This window comes from Bos indicus x Bos taurus, chromosome 3 (assembly GCF_003369695.1).
Source record: "Bos indicus x Bos taurus breed Angus x Brahman F1 hybrid chromosome 3, Bos_hybrid_MaternalHap_v2.0, whole genome shotgun sequence".
Lineage (NCBI taxonomy): Eukaryota > Metazoa > Chordata > Mammalia > Artiodactyla > Bovidae > Bos > Bos indicus x Bos taurus.
Genome location: NC_040078.1, coordinates 95678644 through 95694101, shown reverse-complemented (window position 1 = coordinate 95694101; position 15458 = coordinate 95678644). Strand labels below are relative to the sequence as shown.

The window sequence follows — 15458 nt, the reverse complement described above, 5'->3', positions numbered from 1 at the left end:
TTTATCCAGAATGCATAACTTTAGGGAAATGTCGTCTTCTTAAAATAAGCCACTTTTCAGTACTCTTTATTAAGACACATTTACTAATCTAATGCTTCTAATATCACTTTTACAAAATGTAATAAAAATGCTCACGAGAATTGAAGTTAAACACTAACCACAATAATGTACTTGAAACACTGATTATACTATACTAAGAAATGATGAGTTGCTTTAAGAATGATATACATCAAATTGTTATCAAATATTGTACTGCTTACAGCACCAGTAAAACATTTTCACAGATGAATATCATTTGTGAACAAAAAAGTTGTTTTGTAAAGCATTTTGGAAGGAAAAATTAATCCATCCATCCAGAACCTTTACTTGCATATGTAAAGTTACATCTTTCTGTACCTCAGTTCTCCAGTCATAAAATGGGACTAGATTAGATGACTGCTTTAAATCCTTCCAAAGATGATACCCTAGAGTTGTCACCTTATTCTAAGTCAGAGATCTCATAACTGTGACTACTGCATTAAAGGAGAACGCCAAAAATTGAAATAGCAGGACATAGACAAAAAGAGTGAAAAATATTACAAGGATTAACATTGGTGCAGAGATTGTGAGGTGGTGGGGAAACAGTAGTAGGATGAGAGCTATCTGAAAGCATCCTTAGAATGTTCTTGTAATAAGTGGACCCCAAGTAGTTCTGTGAGACTTCTCAGTAATCTTTTTAGTGGTGATAATGAGGATGAATGAGTATCTTGAATAGCCTCAGAACAGGGTAGGAGAGATGGGGGAAAAAAACAAAAAGAAAAAAGTAAACTGTCTGTGTAAGTATCAATATACATATCACCCAGAGGTGTCACCTCTTAGCTAAGACCAAGGCTAGGAACATAGCTGCATACTTATTACCACAGCTAGTTATAAGAAGTAGGGGCAGAAGAGGAATACTTCCATTTCCCCCTTTTTTATACTACGTTTAATGGATATAGGAAGGGCATATCCAAAGCACATTAGAAGAGACCTCAGGGATCATGAGAACAATGTTTCATTTGCTTTCCTTCAAACTTCTGCCTCTGCTCACAGGTAAGTACTGTTTCTGCCCATGCTGCTTCTCTTCAGGAAGGAAGGCTTCTAATAAGAACACTTGTGGCATTTTTTCCAGATTCTAAACTTTCTTCTTCCAGAAAAAGAGAAAAGACTATTACAATTATTCACAAAGTCACCGTGTACTAGGTTAGGTTTCACAGAAGGTGAGGATGAAGACGAGCAGCTTTGACCCCCATTTCCTATGCCCTAGCAATGGCACCCCACTCCAGTACTCTTGCCTGGAAAATCCCGTGGATGGAGGAGCCTAGTAGGCTGCAGTCCATGGGGTCTCGAAGAGTCAGACACGACTGAGCGACTTCACTTTCACTTTTCACTTTCATGCACTGGAGAAGGAAATGGCAACCCACTCCAATGTTCTTGCCTGGAGAATCCCAGGGACAGGGGAGCCTGGTGGGCTGCCGTCTATGGGGTCACACAGAGTCGGACACGACTGAAGTGACTTAGCAGTAGCAGTGCACTAAATTGGGGCTTCCCTGGTGGCTCAGATGGTAAAGCGTCTGCCTGCAGTGCAGGAGACCCGGGTTTGATCCCTGGGTTGGGAAGATCCCCTGGAGAAGGAAATGGCAATCCACTCCAGCACTCTTGCCTGGAAAACCCCATGGACAGAGAAGCCTGATAAACTACAGCCCAGGGGGTCGCAAAGAGTTGGACACGACTGAGCGACTTCACTTTCTTTCACTTTCAGTGCACTAAATTACATTCCACTTTTTATCCCCTGTGGTATATAGTCCTGAACAAGGTTTGCCATGAGCTCTCTAAGCTACGTTTCCTGCTGTGACCAGGTTGGTGAGGCAGGCCGACTGCATCAGTCCTTAAGGCTCTGAAAACCCAGTCATAACTCTTTCTGTAGGTCACTTGAGCATGTGAAAAAGTAAAAGGGTTAGTTGCTCATTTGTGTCTGACTCTTTGTGACTCCAAGAACTACAGCGTGACCGGCTCCTCTGTCCATGGAATTCTCCAGGTAAGAATATTGGAATGGGTAGCCATTCCCTTCTTCAGGGGATCTTCCCAACCCAGGGATCGAATCTGGGTCTCCTGCATTGCAGGCAGATTCTTTACCATCTGAGCCACCAGAAACGTGGTTCCTAAGATTTAGGTCTGGAGTGAAAGATAAAAGACCTCACGAAGAACTCAAGTCAAAGCCACATGATCTACTTGGTGCTTGTCTGGTTACTAAAGCAGTTTCTTTTTCCCAATCATGGAGCCTCTTTATTTTCTGGTAGCATCTAAGGCCCAGAGCAGAAGAGTGACCTGCCGTATCAAACATTGATTCTGTGGGAGAGCTGGGGCTAGAACTCAGACGGGGCTGCGACTCAGATATCTTGACTCACTACTACTCAATTTCCTTCCAAAGTATCCACTGGAAAATATAATACCGTACTCTAGATTAATTCAAGGCTATTGTTATCTGATTTCCCATGAATGGCTTTCCAAGAAGGCCAAAGAAAGGCCATGTATGTTAATACCAGTAGTTTACTTAACTATCACAAGAGCCTCAATTAGTACCCTGAATTTACTCAAGCTTGCACAAATAGCAGCTAAGTCAAGGCCAGAATAGGCCACACAAGAGGACCATATGCTAGACTGTATGACCAGAGTTCAACAACACCCTCACAGAACCCATCGAAGTATTAATGGGAACCATCCTCCCAGTATAAAAAGGTTAAAGTTCAACAGCAAGACTCAATTACTACTTGTAAAAAGGGACAACTATATATAAGGGATACTTTATTTTCTATCATCCTGCCACAAAAAATTGAGACAATCTATGTAATTATAATGGAGCTGGACATTTTTATTACTTATTAGGATAAGACTAAAGCAAGCTGAAAAGACTATACTCTATTACCAAGGCACCTATGCAGCCACTAGTTATTGCCACTAGTTATTTCCCTTGCTTAGAATACTATTCATTCTGCTCTTCACTTTAATAGTGTTTAATCATTCATGTCTCAGCTGAAATAGTAGATCTTCTGAGAGGCCTTTCCTCACCATACAACTTACAGGAGTCGCCAGTTACTTCTTACCATGTCATTCTATTTCAGTTTTCTGCAAAGCACTATTATCATCTGATGCCTCTTCTTGTTTGATTCATAGTTTGGTGCCTGTCCTTGTACCCTACCCCCACACCTACACATATTATATTGTAAACTCCATGAAAGCAGGTACCTTGCCATCTGATTTCTCATTGTATCTCTAACACCTAGAACAAGGAACTAACACACTGTAAGATCTGGTAAATGAATGAATAATTGACATCCTATAAGAATAAAATGAGATGGACTCTCCATATATCTGAAAAACAAAATTAGCAAAACAGCCAATGGAGAGACTATATGTGTATGGATGAAAACTAAATCCCTCAATTTGTCATGAAACTTTTCATATTCATTAACAATAAATGTTTATTAAGGGCTTCTATATAGACGGCCATAGATGAGCTGAGGGAGATGCTCAGAAAGAATGCTCTTGTTTTCACAGCTTGGGATCTGGCTGGAGAGAAAGGACAGCCATTTATGAAATAATACTGGAGAAACTAAGATTCACAGAAGAAAGGTGCTGCCGGAGGCCACAAAACCACTGGGACAGACATAGGATAAACAGTGTCTGACTATAAAGTCAGAGCTCCTTCCATTATCCCATACTTCAGTGGGAAAAAAAAAAATTCAAAAGGAACACTGGAAAAAAATGCTAAACTCAGACCAAGGCAAGACTGCCTAGTTTATTACACTTATGGAACACTTGTAAGATCTTCAGCTCCCCAAATATCTTATATCTGTACTGCATGATGCTTGATATTCCACACTAGAACTTTACTCGTTAGCTTAGGTCTCTCTTAGGAGGCAAACATTCTCAGGGATATATTACTTCACAATATTCATTCCATTACTATTTCTAAGTACTTACAATGTTTCAGGCACTCTTTCAGCTGCTGAGGATATAAAAGTAAACAAAAAAGGTCCATAATTTCTTGTAGCTTTATATTATGATAAGGAATACAGACAAGTAAGAATATATTACTAATATAATGCATTTTGTAATAATGTAAGAAAAGGGAAAGACTGTAGCAGAGGGACTCTTTTAGCCAGGGGAGTTAAGAAAAATCTATCTGAGAATGTAACATTTGAGTAGAGGACTGAATAAAGTAAAGGAGTGAGTCAAGTGGATGACTGATGGAAGAATATTCCAGGGAGGGGAACAGCATAGTGCAAGTGTCCTGAAGTTGATGAAGCACCCTTAGAATGTTTAAAGAAGAACAGGGAGGCCAGTGTGGCTGCCAAGATACAAGCCAGAGATGAGAATGATAAAAGATGAAGTTAAAAAAGTCAGGGACAAGATTATATAAGTCCTTAATATACTTTGGTAAGAAACCTGAATTTTTGTCTAAGAGTAACGGAAAGCTAACGGAGGGATGTGAGCAGGGGAAAGACACAATCAAGCTATGGTTTTGATTCATGTGTATCTTAGACCATTTAAATACGGGGAGAGCTGCCATTTGCAGGTAGTGGAATAAGGACAGGGGAAAGAAGAGGTCATTAAATGGTAAGACTGAGAAAGCAAAGGAAAATTTACCTACTCATTTTTATTATCTATGATTATAAGTAAGAAATACACACAATTTTTTCTTACATTATTTTTTCCAGTTTTGATAAGATTACACAAACATTATAAAATAAGATAGGTAGCAGTCCCACTGGGAAGTTTGTGGTAAGATTTCTTTATGGAAATCCTCTGGGCTAGGGGAAGAATATAGCATGCAAAATCTTATACTTTAAGTTCAATTTCTGTAATAGTTATATTACTTTTTCAGGTTATCTAAGTCTTATATTCATTTTAGTACCTGATAGTTTATAGAAAATTCTCTATTTCAACCAAACTTCAGATTTTACTGCCACAAAGATAAGTTTATTTTATTACTATTCATGTATACTTTCACTTTAGAACAATTTATTAATTTCTTATGTTTAGCATTAACTTTAATAATTATTATACCAATCAAAACCTTTCCTCTGAATCTGTAGTTAAGTCCTCTTTTTCAACCTAATATTTTTGTGCTTTTTCTCATCCTTTCTTGGCTAGATTTCTCAAGCAGTTATTATTTGTTGATTACTTATATCATTAATTGTATGCGTGCTCACTCATATTTGACTCTCTGTGATCCCATGGACCATAGCTCGCCAGGTTCCTCTGTCCATGGAATTTTCCAGGCAAGAATACTGGAGTGTGTTGCCAATTTCTACTCCACTACCATTAATTACTGCTTTTAAATGTTTCTTTCCATCTATTTTCTTCAGACTTACTCTACTGCTATTTCTGTAACTTCTTAAGTAGAACATAAAATGCACTTATTTTCTCTCTCTATTGTCTTCTAATTAGTGGACTTAATATTACAAATTTCCCTCTAAGTATCACTTTTGCTGTATTCAAAGTTTCAATATATAGCACTCTTATTTGTTCAGTTCAGTTCAGTTGCTCAGTCGTGTCCGACTCTTTGCAACCCCATGAACTGCAGCACGCCAGGCCTCCCTGTCCATCACTAACTCCTGGAATTCACCCAAACTCATGTTCATTGAGTCAGTGATGCCATCCAACCATCTTATCCTCTGTCATCCCCTTCTCCTCCCGCCCTCAATCTTTCCCAGAATCAGCGTATTCTCAAATGAGTCAGCTCTTTGCATCAGGTGGCCAAAGTAATTGCACTCATCTCACACGCTAGTAAAGTAATGCTCAAAATTCTCCAAGCTAGGCTTCAGCAATACATGAACCATGAATTTCCAGATGTTCAAGTTGGTTTTAGAAAAGGCAGAGGAACCAGAGATCAAATTGCCAACATTCGCTGGATCATCAAAAAAGCAAGAGAGTTCCAGAAAAACATCTATTTCTGCTTTATTGACTATGGCAAAGCTTTTGACTGTGTGGATCACAATAAACTGTGGAAAATTCTGAAAGAGATGGGAATACCAGACCACCTTACCTGCCTCTTGAGAAACCTGTATACTGTTCAGGAAACAACAGTTAGAACTGGACATGGAACAACAGACTGGTTCCAAATAGGGAAAGGAGTACGTCAAGGCTGTACATTGTCACCCTGCTTATTTAACTTATATGCAGAGTATATCATGAGAAAAGCTGGGCTGGAAGAAGCACAAGCTTCTTCCCAAGAATCAAGATTGCCGGGAGAAATATCAGGAACTTCAGATATGCAAATGACACCACTCTTATGGCAGAAAGTGAAGAACTAAAGAGCCTCTTGATGAAAGTGAAAGAGGAGAGTGAAAAAGTTGCCTTAAAGCTCAACATTGAGAAAACTAAGATCATGGCATCCGGTCTCAACACTTCACGGCAAACAGGTGGGGAAACAGTGGCCGACTTTATTTTTGGGGGCTCCAAAATCACTGCAGATGGTGATTGCAACCATGAAAATAAAAGACACTCCTTGGAAGAAAAGTTATGCTCAATCTAGACAGCATATTAAAAAGCAGAGACATTCATTACTTTGTCAACAAAGGCCTATCTAGTCAAAGCTATGGCTTTTCCAGCATGTGAGAGTTGGACTATAAAGAAAGCTGAGCACTGAAAATTGATGTGTTTGAACTGTGGTGTTGGAGAAGACTCTTGAGAGTCCCTTGGACTGCAAGGAGATCCAACCAGTCCATCCTAAAGGAGATCAGTCCTTGGGTGTTCACTGGAAGGACTGATGTGAATGGGAAACACTAGAGATTTCTTCAAGAAAATCAGAGATACCAAGGGAACATTTCATGCAAAGATGGGCTTGATAAAGGACAGAAATGGTATGCACCTAACAGAAGCAGAAGATATTAAGAAGAGGTGGCAGGAATACACAGAAGAACTCTACAAAAAAGATCTTCACATCCCAGATAATCACGATGGTGTGATCACTCACCTAGAGCCAGACATCCTAGAATGTGAAGTCAAGTGGGCCTTAAGGAAGCATCACTATGAACAAAGCTAGTGGAGATGATGGAACTCCAGTTGAGCTATTTCAAATCCTAAAAGATCATGTTATCAAAATGCTACACTCAACGTCAGCAAATTTGGAAGTCAGCAGTGGCCACAGGACTGGAAAAGGTCAGTTTTCATCCCAATCCCAAAGAAAGGCAATGCCAAAGAATGCTCAAACTCTTATTTGTGCTCACTTCTAAATTACTAGTGGTTGTTATTATGATTTCACTTTTACCTGTAAATTATCTGTAGTATCCAAATGTATGGAGGACCTCAGAGATACCTTTTTATTACTACTTCACCTTTAATTTTACTGCAAAATGGCCAAAGAATGGATCAGCATGACAGTGATTCTTTGGTAGTGATTCTTAATCATCCTACTTGGAATACATTGCAGTATTTTGTACCATTACCACTGTATATTTGAGACAAAAAATACAGGTAGTAGTACAGATTTCTCAGGATTGTCTCAATCTAGAGACATATGACTGGATTACAAATGGGAAAGACATGCCAGTGAAAGCTCAACTGGCAACTAGGAAACGGGTGTTTATAGAGATTTGTCATTTATACATATTTGGAAAACAAAGCACTGAGAGGAGATGTCAGGGAAAATGTACAGTAAGAGGGGTTGCTGAAAGAACTCTAGAGGACACCAACTTTACAGCAGATGAAGAAAAGAGGCACTTACAGGATGAAACAACCTGAGTGGCAGATAGAACACCAGAACAGTGTTGGAAATTTTCTTTAAAGAGATTAATTTTTTAAAAAGTCACAATATGTCAATGACTAGGTTGTAAGTGCCTAGAGGACAGAGCATGTTTCCATCTACTAGTTAATCAATAAATATTTGATAGATTGACCCTCTCCTATGATATGAAACAGGTATAATTGACAGCTCCCCTCTTTTAATTTTATTGTGATTGACAGTATAATCTGAAGTTGTGCCATAGGTGTAACTGCATCACCTTTGAATTAATAAGTGAAATCTGATCTATTTTAAGAAGCTAAAAAACACTTTTCAATTGTTAAAAAGATTATGATTAAAGAGTTGCTCTTAAATTCTCAAAAAGCCTGAAATTCTACTTTCTGAAAAACAAAAACATAATTTACTTTAAAATAATTCTAAATATAAGGTTATAGACACTTACATGGTAATTCTGTTGCTCTTAGCTTTTTAAAAAATACTGTAAATACAAAATAAGATTCAATTACCAGGCACCCCCTAGTGGCAGAAAAATCAAGTTAAAAAAATTTTTCATAAGGCATGGTTTAATATATAGCTCTCACCAAACCTTGAGAATAAAACTATTTGTCAGTAAAGAATGTAAGAGCATGTTATTTTACGTCTATATTTTACTAGATGATGAATAGTGTACAGTAACTAAAAAGTTCATTCACACACTAAAATTTCATCAATACTCTTGAAAACTACAGTAACTAAAATGCATATAAATGAACTTCAAGGACTATATAATGACAAACTACAAGATTTTTTTTAAAATGTCATTATAGAAAACAGCTTCTGAAAAAGAAGTCATCTTTGGAATAAAGCTTTATATATTTCTGTCAAGAAACTGGAAGCTAGATGGAGAGTCAGATGAAGATATCAGTAGCAGAAGTTATTATTCACTGTTGACCTTAAACCAGCTGCAAAACTCTCTTTAAAACACCTCAAGTTCCTAATTTATAATACAGATATCAATATCAGCCTCTGTGTTCTTACAGAGGTGCTATAAAAATGAAGTGAGAGTTGAATGAAAAAGATTACTACTGGTATTTACTAGCATACATGTTTTAATAATTATGTTTTGCAATTTGTGTTTTTGCATATGAATGTACCTCTTCTGTTTAATGAATTTTTATAACCACCCTGACAACTAAAATCAATGCTTCCTATTTTATATAAGGAGAATCTAAGACCCTAGATAAACAGGGATTATAATCTAGGACTTTTCTCTCTAGATCTTACCTTTTTTGCATGGATAGATTATAATCACATTACTTTCCTGATTTGATCATAATAAACTTTGTTTAGGAATGACACCATAACATCAGTATTGTCCAGTTCATTGAAAGAAGACTGATACTCTAAAGAAAGAACATAACGTTTGCCACTGCACTGAAATTGGAACGGTGGAATCCAGCAGCAGGACCTCGTCATAGTTCTGCACTGCAATTAACAGGCAGTTTATTACCCAGTTTCCCTCAGTTTTTCCACATCCACTGACTCGTGTCAGAGAAATAAAAGAATAAAATCAATTTAATATCAAACCAACCACCTAAATCAAATATACCTTTTAAAAGAAATTCCAAATCTGAGAAGGATGGGGTGGTATGTACATAAACTTTGCTATTTTCCTCTATCAGTTTCGAAGTTTTTCTATTTATTTACCAATTCTCAAATATAACAATCAGAATGATATTTTCTCCTTTTTAGATTATATACTGAGTTACAAATTATAAATAAGGTTTGTATGAATCCACCAATTGTAAAAAAATTTTGCAAAAACAAATCAACTTGATTTATTATGTAGGTTAGTGCACAGCAATATTGTCTCCCATATTTGATAATATGATATGCTATATAACTCAATATTAAAATACTTTTGGGTTCCATTATACAGTTATGATATAAAAATTATTTTTGTTTGATAAAACACAAGTGAAAATCATAAGTTAAAAATAATTATTACCATTAGCTTTTAAAATTCTGTATGGATTTTGTTTTTAATTGTCTCTCATGAAATGAGAATTTAAGATATATTTTATAGATGAAAAAAGAAAAATAATCTCTAGCTTTATAGAAAGATATCTGGGATTAACATATCTAAAAGAAATACACTGTAACTTTTATGTGCATTATTAAACTTCTTCATCAGCAGGAGCCTCTATGCTCCTCTCACTAGCCAGATACACTGTGTTTTTTGTATCTTTTATTTGACTTTGAATTTTTATGTCTTTCTTATCATTCCAACATAGGAAAAAGCACCATTATAACTTGCTACAAATCCATACAGCCAACTAAGGAATACTACTTTGAAAAGTGAAAGTGAAAGTCACTCAGTCCTGTCAGACTCTTTGTGACTCCATGGACTATACAATCCATAGAATTCCCCAGGCCAGAATACTGGAGTGGGTTGCTTTTCCCTTCTCCAGAGGATCTTCCAAACCCAGGGGTTGATCCAGGTCTCCTTCATTGCAGGCAGATTCTTTACCAGCTGAGCCACAAGGGAAGCCCAAGAATACTGGAGTGGGTAGCCTATCCCTTCTCCAGCAGATCTTCCTGACCCAGGAATTGCACAGGGGTCTCCTGCATTGCAGGTGGATTCTTTACCAGCTAAGCTACCAGGGAAGACTAGTTTAGTATTATATAAAGTAGTCATTCTCCAATAAACACTGCATTTCAAGAAACACTGTAGGCCCCTGCCTGCCTAGGGACTGAGACACATGGCAATGAACATTTCCATTAGCCCAGGAAGACATTTTTCAAAAATCCATTTAATCATACTACTGGAAAGCAACAGATTACAACCAATGATGTCTCTTATCTACATTTAATTATATGGATTACATACTGGATGACATTCTTAACTAACCTAAAAATAATGTTGTACCTGAGTGGATACAGAACCCATATCTATAATCTCATCTGGCATCTAAATCAACATTACTATAAGCACAAGGACTGTAAGTACTGTTTCTCATAGTATGCAAATGAAAATTCCCATTAATATATGATCTGAACATAAGATACAGAGCAACCCAAGAAATCTTTAAATTCTTAACCTAAAACAAACCATTAACAAACTATCAGATACAATTATACAATTATATCAGATTTAACTTTCTTCAGTGATTTCTACTTTGGTAAAGTGAAATTTACTTTTCTTTTTGATACTATCTACCTGTGATGGTATAAGCTGTTAGAAATACACATTTGGTTTTCTTCCCCATACAGAGCTCCTAAAATCTTTGCAATTTTTTAATTAATAAGAGTGATACTAACAAGCTTCTATACTGGTTGCCAGGGGAACCAACCTCATGATTAGAGGGTTAGAACATTTAACCACCTCTCCCTCCTACCCTACTCTGTGAAGAAGAGAGGAGCTGGAAGTTAGGCTAATTACTAATAGCCAGTGATTCAATCAATCATGCCTATGTGGTGAATCTCCATAAAAATCCTAGTTGAAGAGCTCTGGAGAGCTTCCAGGTTGGTAAAAAAGAAAGCATCCACGTGCTGGCAGGTGGGCACACCTTAAACATTACAAGCACTCCTCTGCTCAAGACCCTTGCAGATCTCATTCTATATTCTCTTCATGTGGCTGTTCATTTAAAATATGTTTTACAATAAATTGGTAATAGTACATAGAGCATTTCTGAGTTCTGTGAGCCATTCTCTTGCAAATTATCAAACACAGAAGGGAGTGGTGGGAACCTCCTATTCACAGCCAGTTGGTCAGAAGCACAGGTGACAACCTATACCTGCAACTGGGTCTGATATGGGGCAGTGTTATGGAGCTGAGTCCTGAACTTGTGGGATCTACTGCTATCTCCAGGTAGGTAGTATCAGAATTTTGTTAAATTGAAGAATATCCAGCAGGTGTTGAAGACTTGGTGGGTAGTGGACACATTTGTTGGCCAGAACTGTTCCATGAGTAGTACTGTAAAGAAAACAGGATGTTTTTCCTTTCACTACACTAATAATAAAGATACTGGGGAAAAATTTGACAATATTTGAAGTTTAGAGACACCAAGTTGTATTAAATTAAAAAAAAAGAAAATGTGCAAAAAATTGTGAAAATCTAAGAATGTAAACACAGTTCCAGAAGGAAACTGTGCTCAGGAAAATTATGACTCTATCACTAGCTTAATGATTCACTTTAGATCCAGTTGCTTCATTAGGCAATAATAATACAATATATAATTAAATATTGAAATCATTTGATCATTCTATAAATATACTGAGTTTCACTGTAAATACTGAAAAAAGAATGACACTATCTATTCCAAAAAGAAAGAAAATCTTAAAAATTTTATATCAATGTATTTCAAGCTGTATTCTCCAGAGCACAAGAAATTTCCTCAAAGATATACTGCTTCAGCCATGGGAGAAACTAGAGTTCCAGTTGCTCATTCTCTTCCCTCCAACTCTCGTTCTTCCCTTCAAACAGAGAAGTACCATTTATGACTCTTCTATTATATAAATAAAGTTTTGCTAGCTTTTCTTTGTAAAAAGATTCCATCACTAAAATCAAACAAATTTGGGATTTGGGAGATTTGGGAGATTTGGGATTTGGGAGATTTGGGAGATTTGGGAGGAAAAAAAAAAAGATTTGGGAGAAAAAAAATAAATAAATAAATAAAATAAAATCAAACAAATGAACACTCCAAACCAAATAGTTTGAAACGTTATATAGTTAATAGTTGTTAGTAAGCTAAAACTTCAACAAGTTTTGATTTAATTTTGATATTTATATACAGCTTAAAGAAATTTAACAATCAAACTTTTCATTTCCTATTTCCAGGAAAAGTAAACACCTTACCCAGCATGACTAGATGATGAAGGTGGTGGCAAATCTGGTGTAAGGACATAAAGACTGTTGTTTTTTGGCAAGTGTAGTGATTTTAAGACGGTCTGAAAAAGAAAGAGTAAAAACAAAAAATAACTATTGATTGTGCATTATTAATCTTTTCTTATAATTCTTAGAAAATTATTGCCACTGCAGCTTGGCTTTTCATCTTTTGACAATTTCCTAAATAGGATAATACAGAACTATTGAATCCAAATAAATTTGTTTCTCCCATGCATAAGTTAGCATAAATCTGAGTATTAAAATAAAATACAAATTCTTTAGCTCACAAAGAGATACAAATATACACAGTTATATACAGTTGAAGATTATTAATTACTTCATTGAAGAAGCATAACCTTGCAACTAATATCTACTTTATTCAGGATCATTATAGCAAAAATTAGCAAGTTATGTTTTCAGAGATCATTAGATCCAGAAAAGATGATAGAGAATATCTTAAACCAAAGATTTTATAAATGAGGAGCTATAGCCTAAGAAATGAAAAGACCTGGATGAGGTCTCTACTAAGCGTTACCTAGGTTACTTAACTCTTCCTCCAGATAATCATCATGTGTGTGTGTGTGTGTGTGTGTGTGTGTTCTCAGTAGTGTCCAACTTTTGGGGACCCCATAGACAGTAGCCTGCCAGGCTCCATGGTCCGTGAGATTTCCCAGGCAAGAATCCTGGAGTGGGTTGCCATTTCCTCCTCCAGGAGATCTTCTCAACCCAATGATCAACCCATGTCTCTTGTGTCTCCTGCACTGGCAGGCAGATTTTTCACCACTGCACCACATGGATGATAAAAAAAAATTTTAACATGAAAGTCAATGCTGAAGGTTCTTCAGAGAGGAAGAACTGGAAACGGAAATGAGGAACAATGAGGACACATATTTTAACAGTTAGTCCAGTAGTATAATGGCTACTTAAGTTCAGTTCAGTCGCTCAGTCGTGTCTGTTTGTGATCCCATAAACCATAACATGCCAGGCCTCCTTCTCCATCACCAACTCCCGGAGTCCACCCAAAGCCAATCCATCAAGTTGGTGATGCCATCCAACCATCTCATCTTCTGTCGTTCCCTTCTCCTCCTGCCCTCAATCTTTCCCAGCATCAGGGTCTTCTCAAATGAGTCAAATCTTCGCATCAGGTGGCCAAAGTACTGGAGTTTCAGCTTGAACATCAGTCCTTTCAATGAACACCCAGGACTGATCTCCTTTAGGATGGACTGGTTGGATCTCCTTGTAGTCCAAAGGACTCTAAAGAGTCTTTTCCAACACCATAGTTCAAAAGGATCAATTCTTCGGCGCTCAGCTTTCTTTATAGTTCAACTCTCACATCTGTACATGACCACTTGAAAATCCATAGCCTTGACTAGACGGACCTTTGTTGACAAAGTAATGTCTCTGCTTTTTAATATGCTGTCTAGCTTGGTCATAACTTTCCTCCCAAGGAGTAAGCGTCTTTTAATTTCATGGCTGCAGTCACCATCTGCAGTGATTCTGGACCCCAGAAAAATAAAGTCTGACACTGTTTCCCCATCTATTTGCCATGAAGTGATGGGACCGGATGCCATGATCTTAGTTTTCTCAATGTTGAGCTTTAAGCCAACTTTTTCACTCTCCTCTTTCACTTTCATCAAGAAGCTTTAGTTCTTCTTCACTTTCTGCCATAAGGGTGGTATCTTCTGCATATCTGAGGTTATTGATATTTCTCCCGGCAATCTTGATTCCAGCTTGTGCCTCCTCCAGCCCAGCATTTCTCATGTTGTACTCTGCTAAGTCACTTCAGTTGTGTCCGACTCTGTGTGACCCCATAGATGGCAGCCCACCAGGCTCCCCCGTCCCTGGGATTCTCCAGGCAAGAACACTGGAGTCGGTTGCCATTTCCTTCTCCAATGCATGAAAGTAAAACGTGAAAGTGAAGTCGCTCAGTTGTGCCTGACCCTTCGCAACCCCATGGACTGCAGCCTACCAGGCTCCTCTGTCCATGGGATTTTGCAGGCAAGAGTACTGGAGTGGGGTGCCATCGCCTTCTCTGCATGATGTACTCTGCACATAATGGTGACAATATACACCTTTGACGTACTCCTTTTCTTATTTGCAACCAGTCTGTTGTTCCATGTTCAGTTCTAAGTGTTGCTTCCTGGCGTGCATACAGGTTTCTCAAGAGGCAGGTCAAGTGGTCTGGTATTCCCATCTTTTTCGGAGAAAAGCAATTAAAACTGAGAATCCTCCAAAGAAACAATATCTTCAGGAAGGCAGATTTCAGTCAGAAGTAGATGGTGAAGAGAATGTGTAACAAGAGGTTGGCAATAGAAGGAATTTTGCTAATGATGAAATTAGTTCCATAGGGCTCAGGAAAAAATTTTCAAGCAGTGGAGAGCAAAATGAACAGAGACAGATATGAGCTGTACAGAGGCTATGGAGATTTAAGTGAGGAATAATTTGGGAATCTGAGACTCCTTGTGGTGACTGGCATAAACAGTATAAAAGGCATAATGAAACTGGTTCTGGTTGAATCAAAGCAAATAATAATGTCAAGGCTGAAAATATTGGAAAGAAAGGTGGAGTAGATATCTAGGAATCACTTTTAACCCTGAATATGAAAGTAGGGACACCTGGGGAGAGTTGATCTTATCCTAGCATATAACCTAACGAATTTATTCTTGACCCTTCGTGAGAGTACCCATCTTACTAAAGGCAGAGTCTTCCTTCACAAGCTTTGGGACTTATTCTTGACTTATATTTGTCATACCTTAATACTTACTCATTATCTGCAATATATTCTGACATCCTTTATCCCTATTTCCTTTTCTTTTAATGCTG

At 37.5% G+C, this 15458-nt stretch overlaps 1 protein-coding gene across 2 annotated transcripts in view; it reads right to left on the bottom strand.

Annotated features, from left to right (window-relative positions):
• The window catches only part of FAF1 (Fas associated factor 1), a 499974-nt gene that overhangs the window by 289425 nt on the left and 195091 nt on the right, over nt 1-15458 (bottom strand). For both annotated transcript variants that reach the window (XM_027537300.1, XM_027537301.1), the window contains exon 6: nt 12606-12697. In XM_027537300.1, the coding sequence (XP_027393101.1) occupies nt 12606-12697 (92 nt within the window). The remainder of the gene's footprint in view (nt 1-12605; nt 12698-15458) is intronic.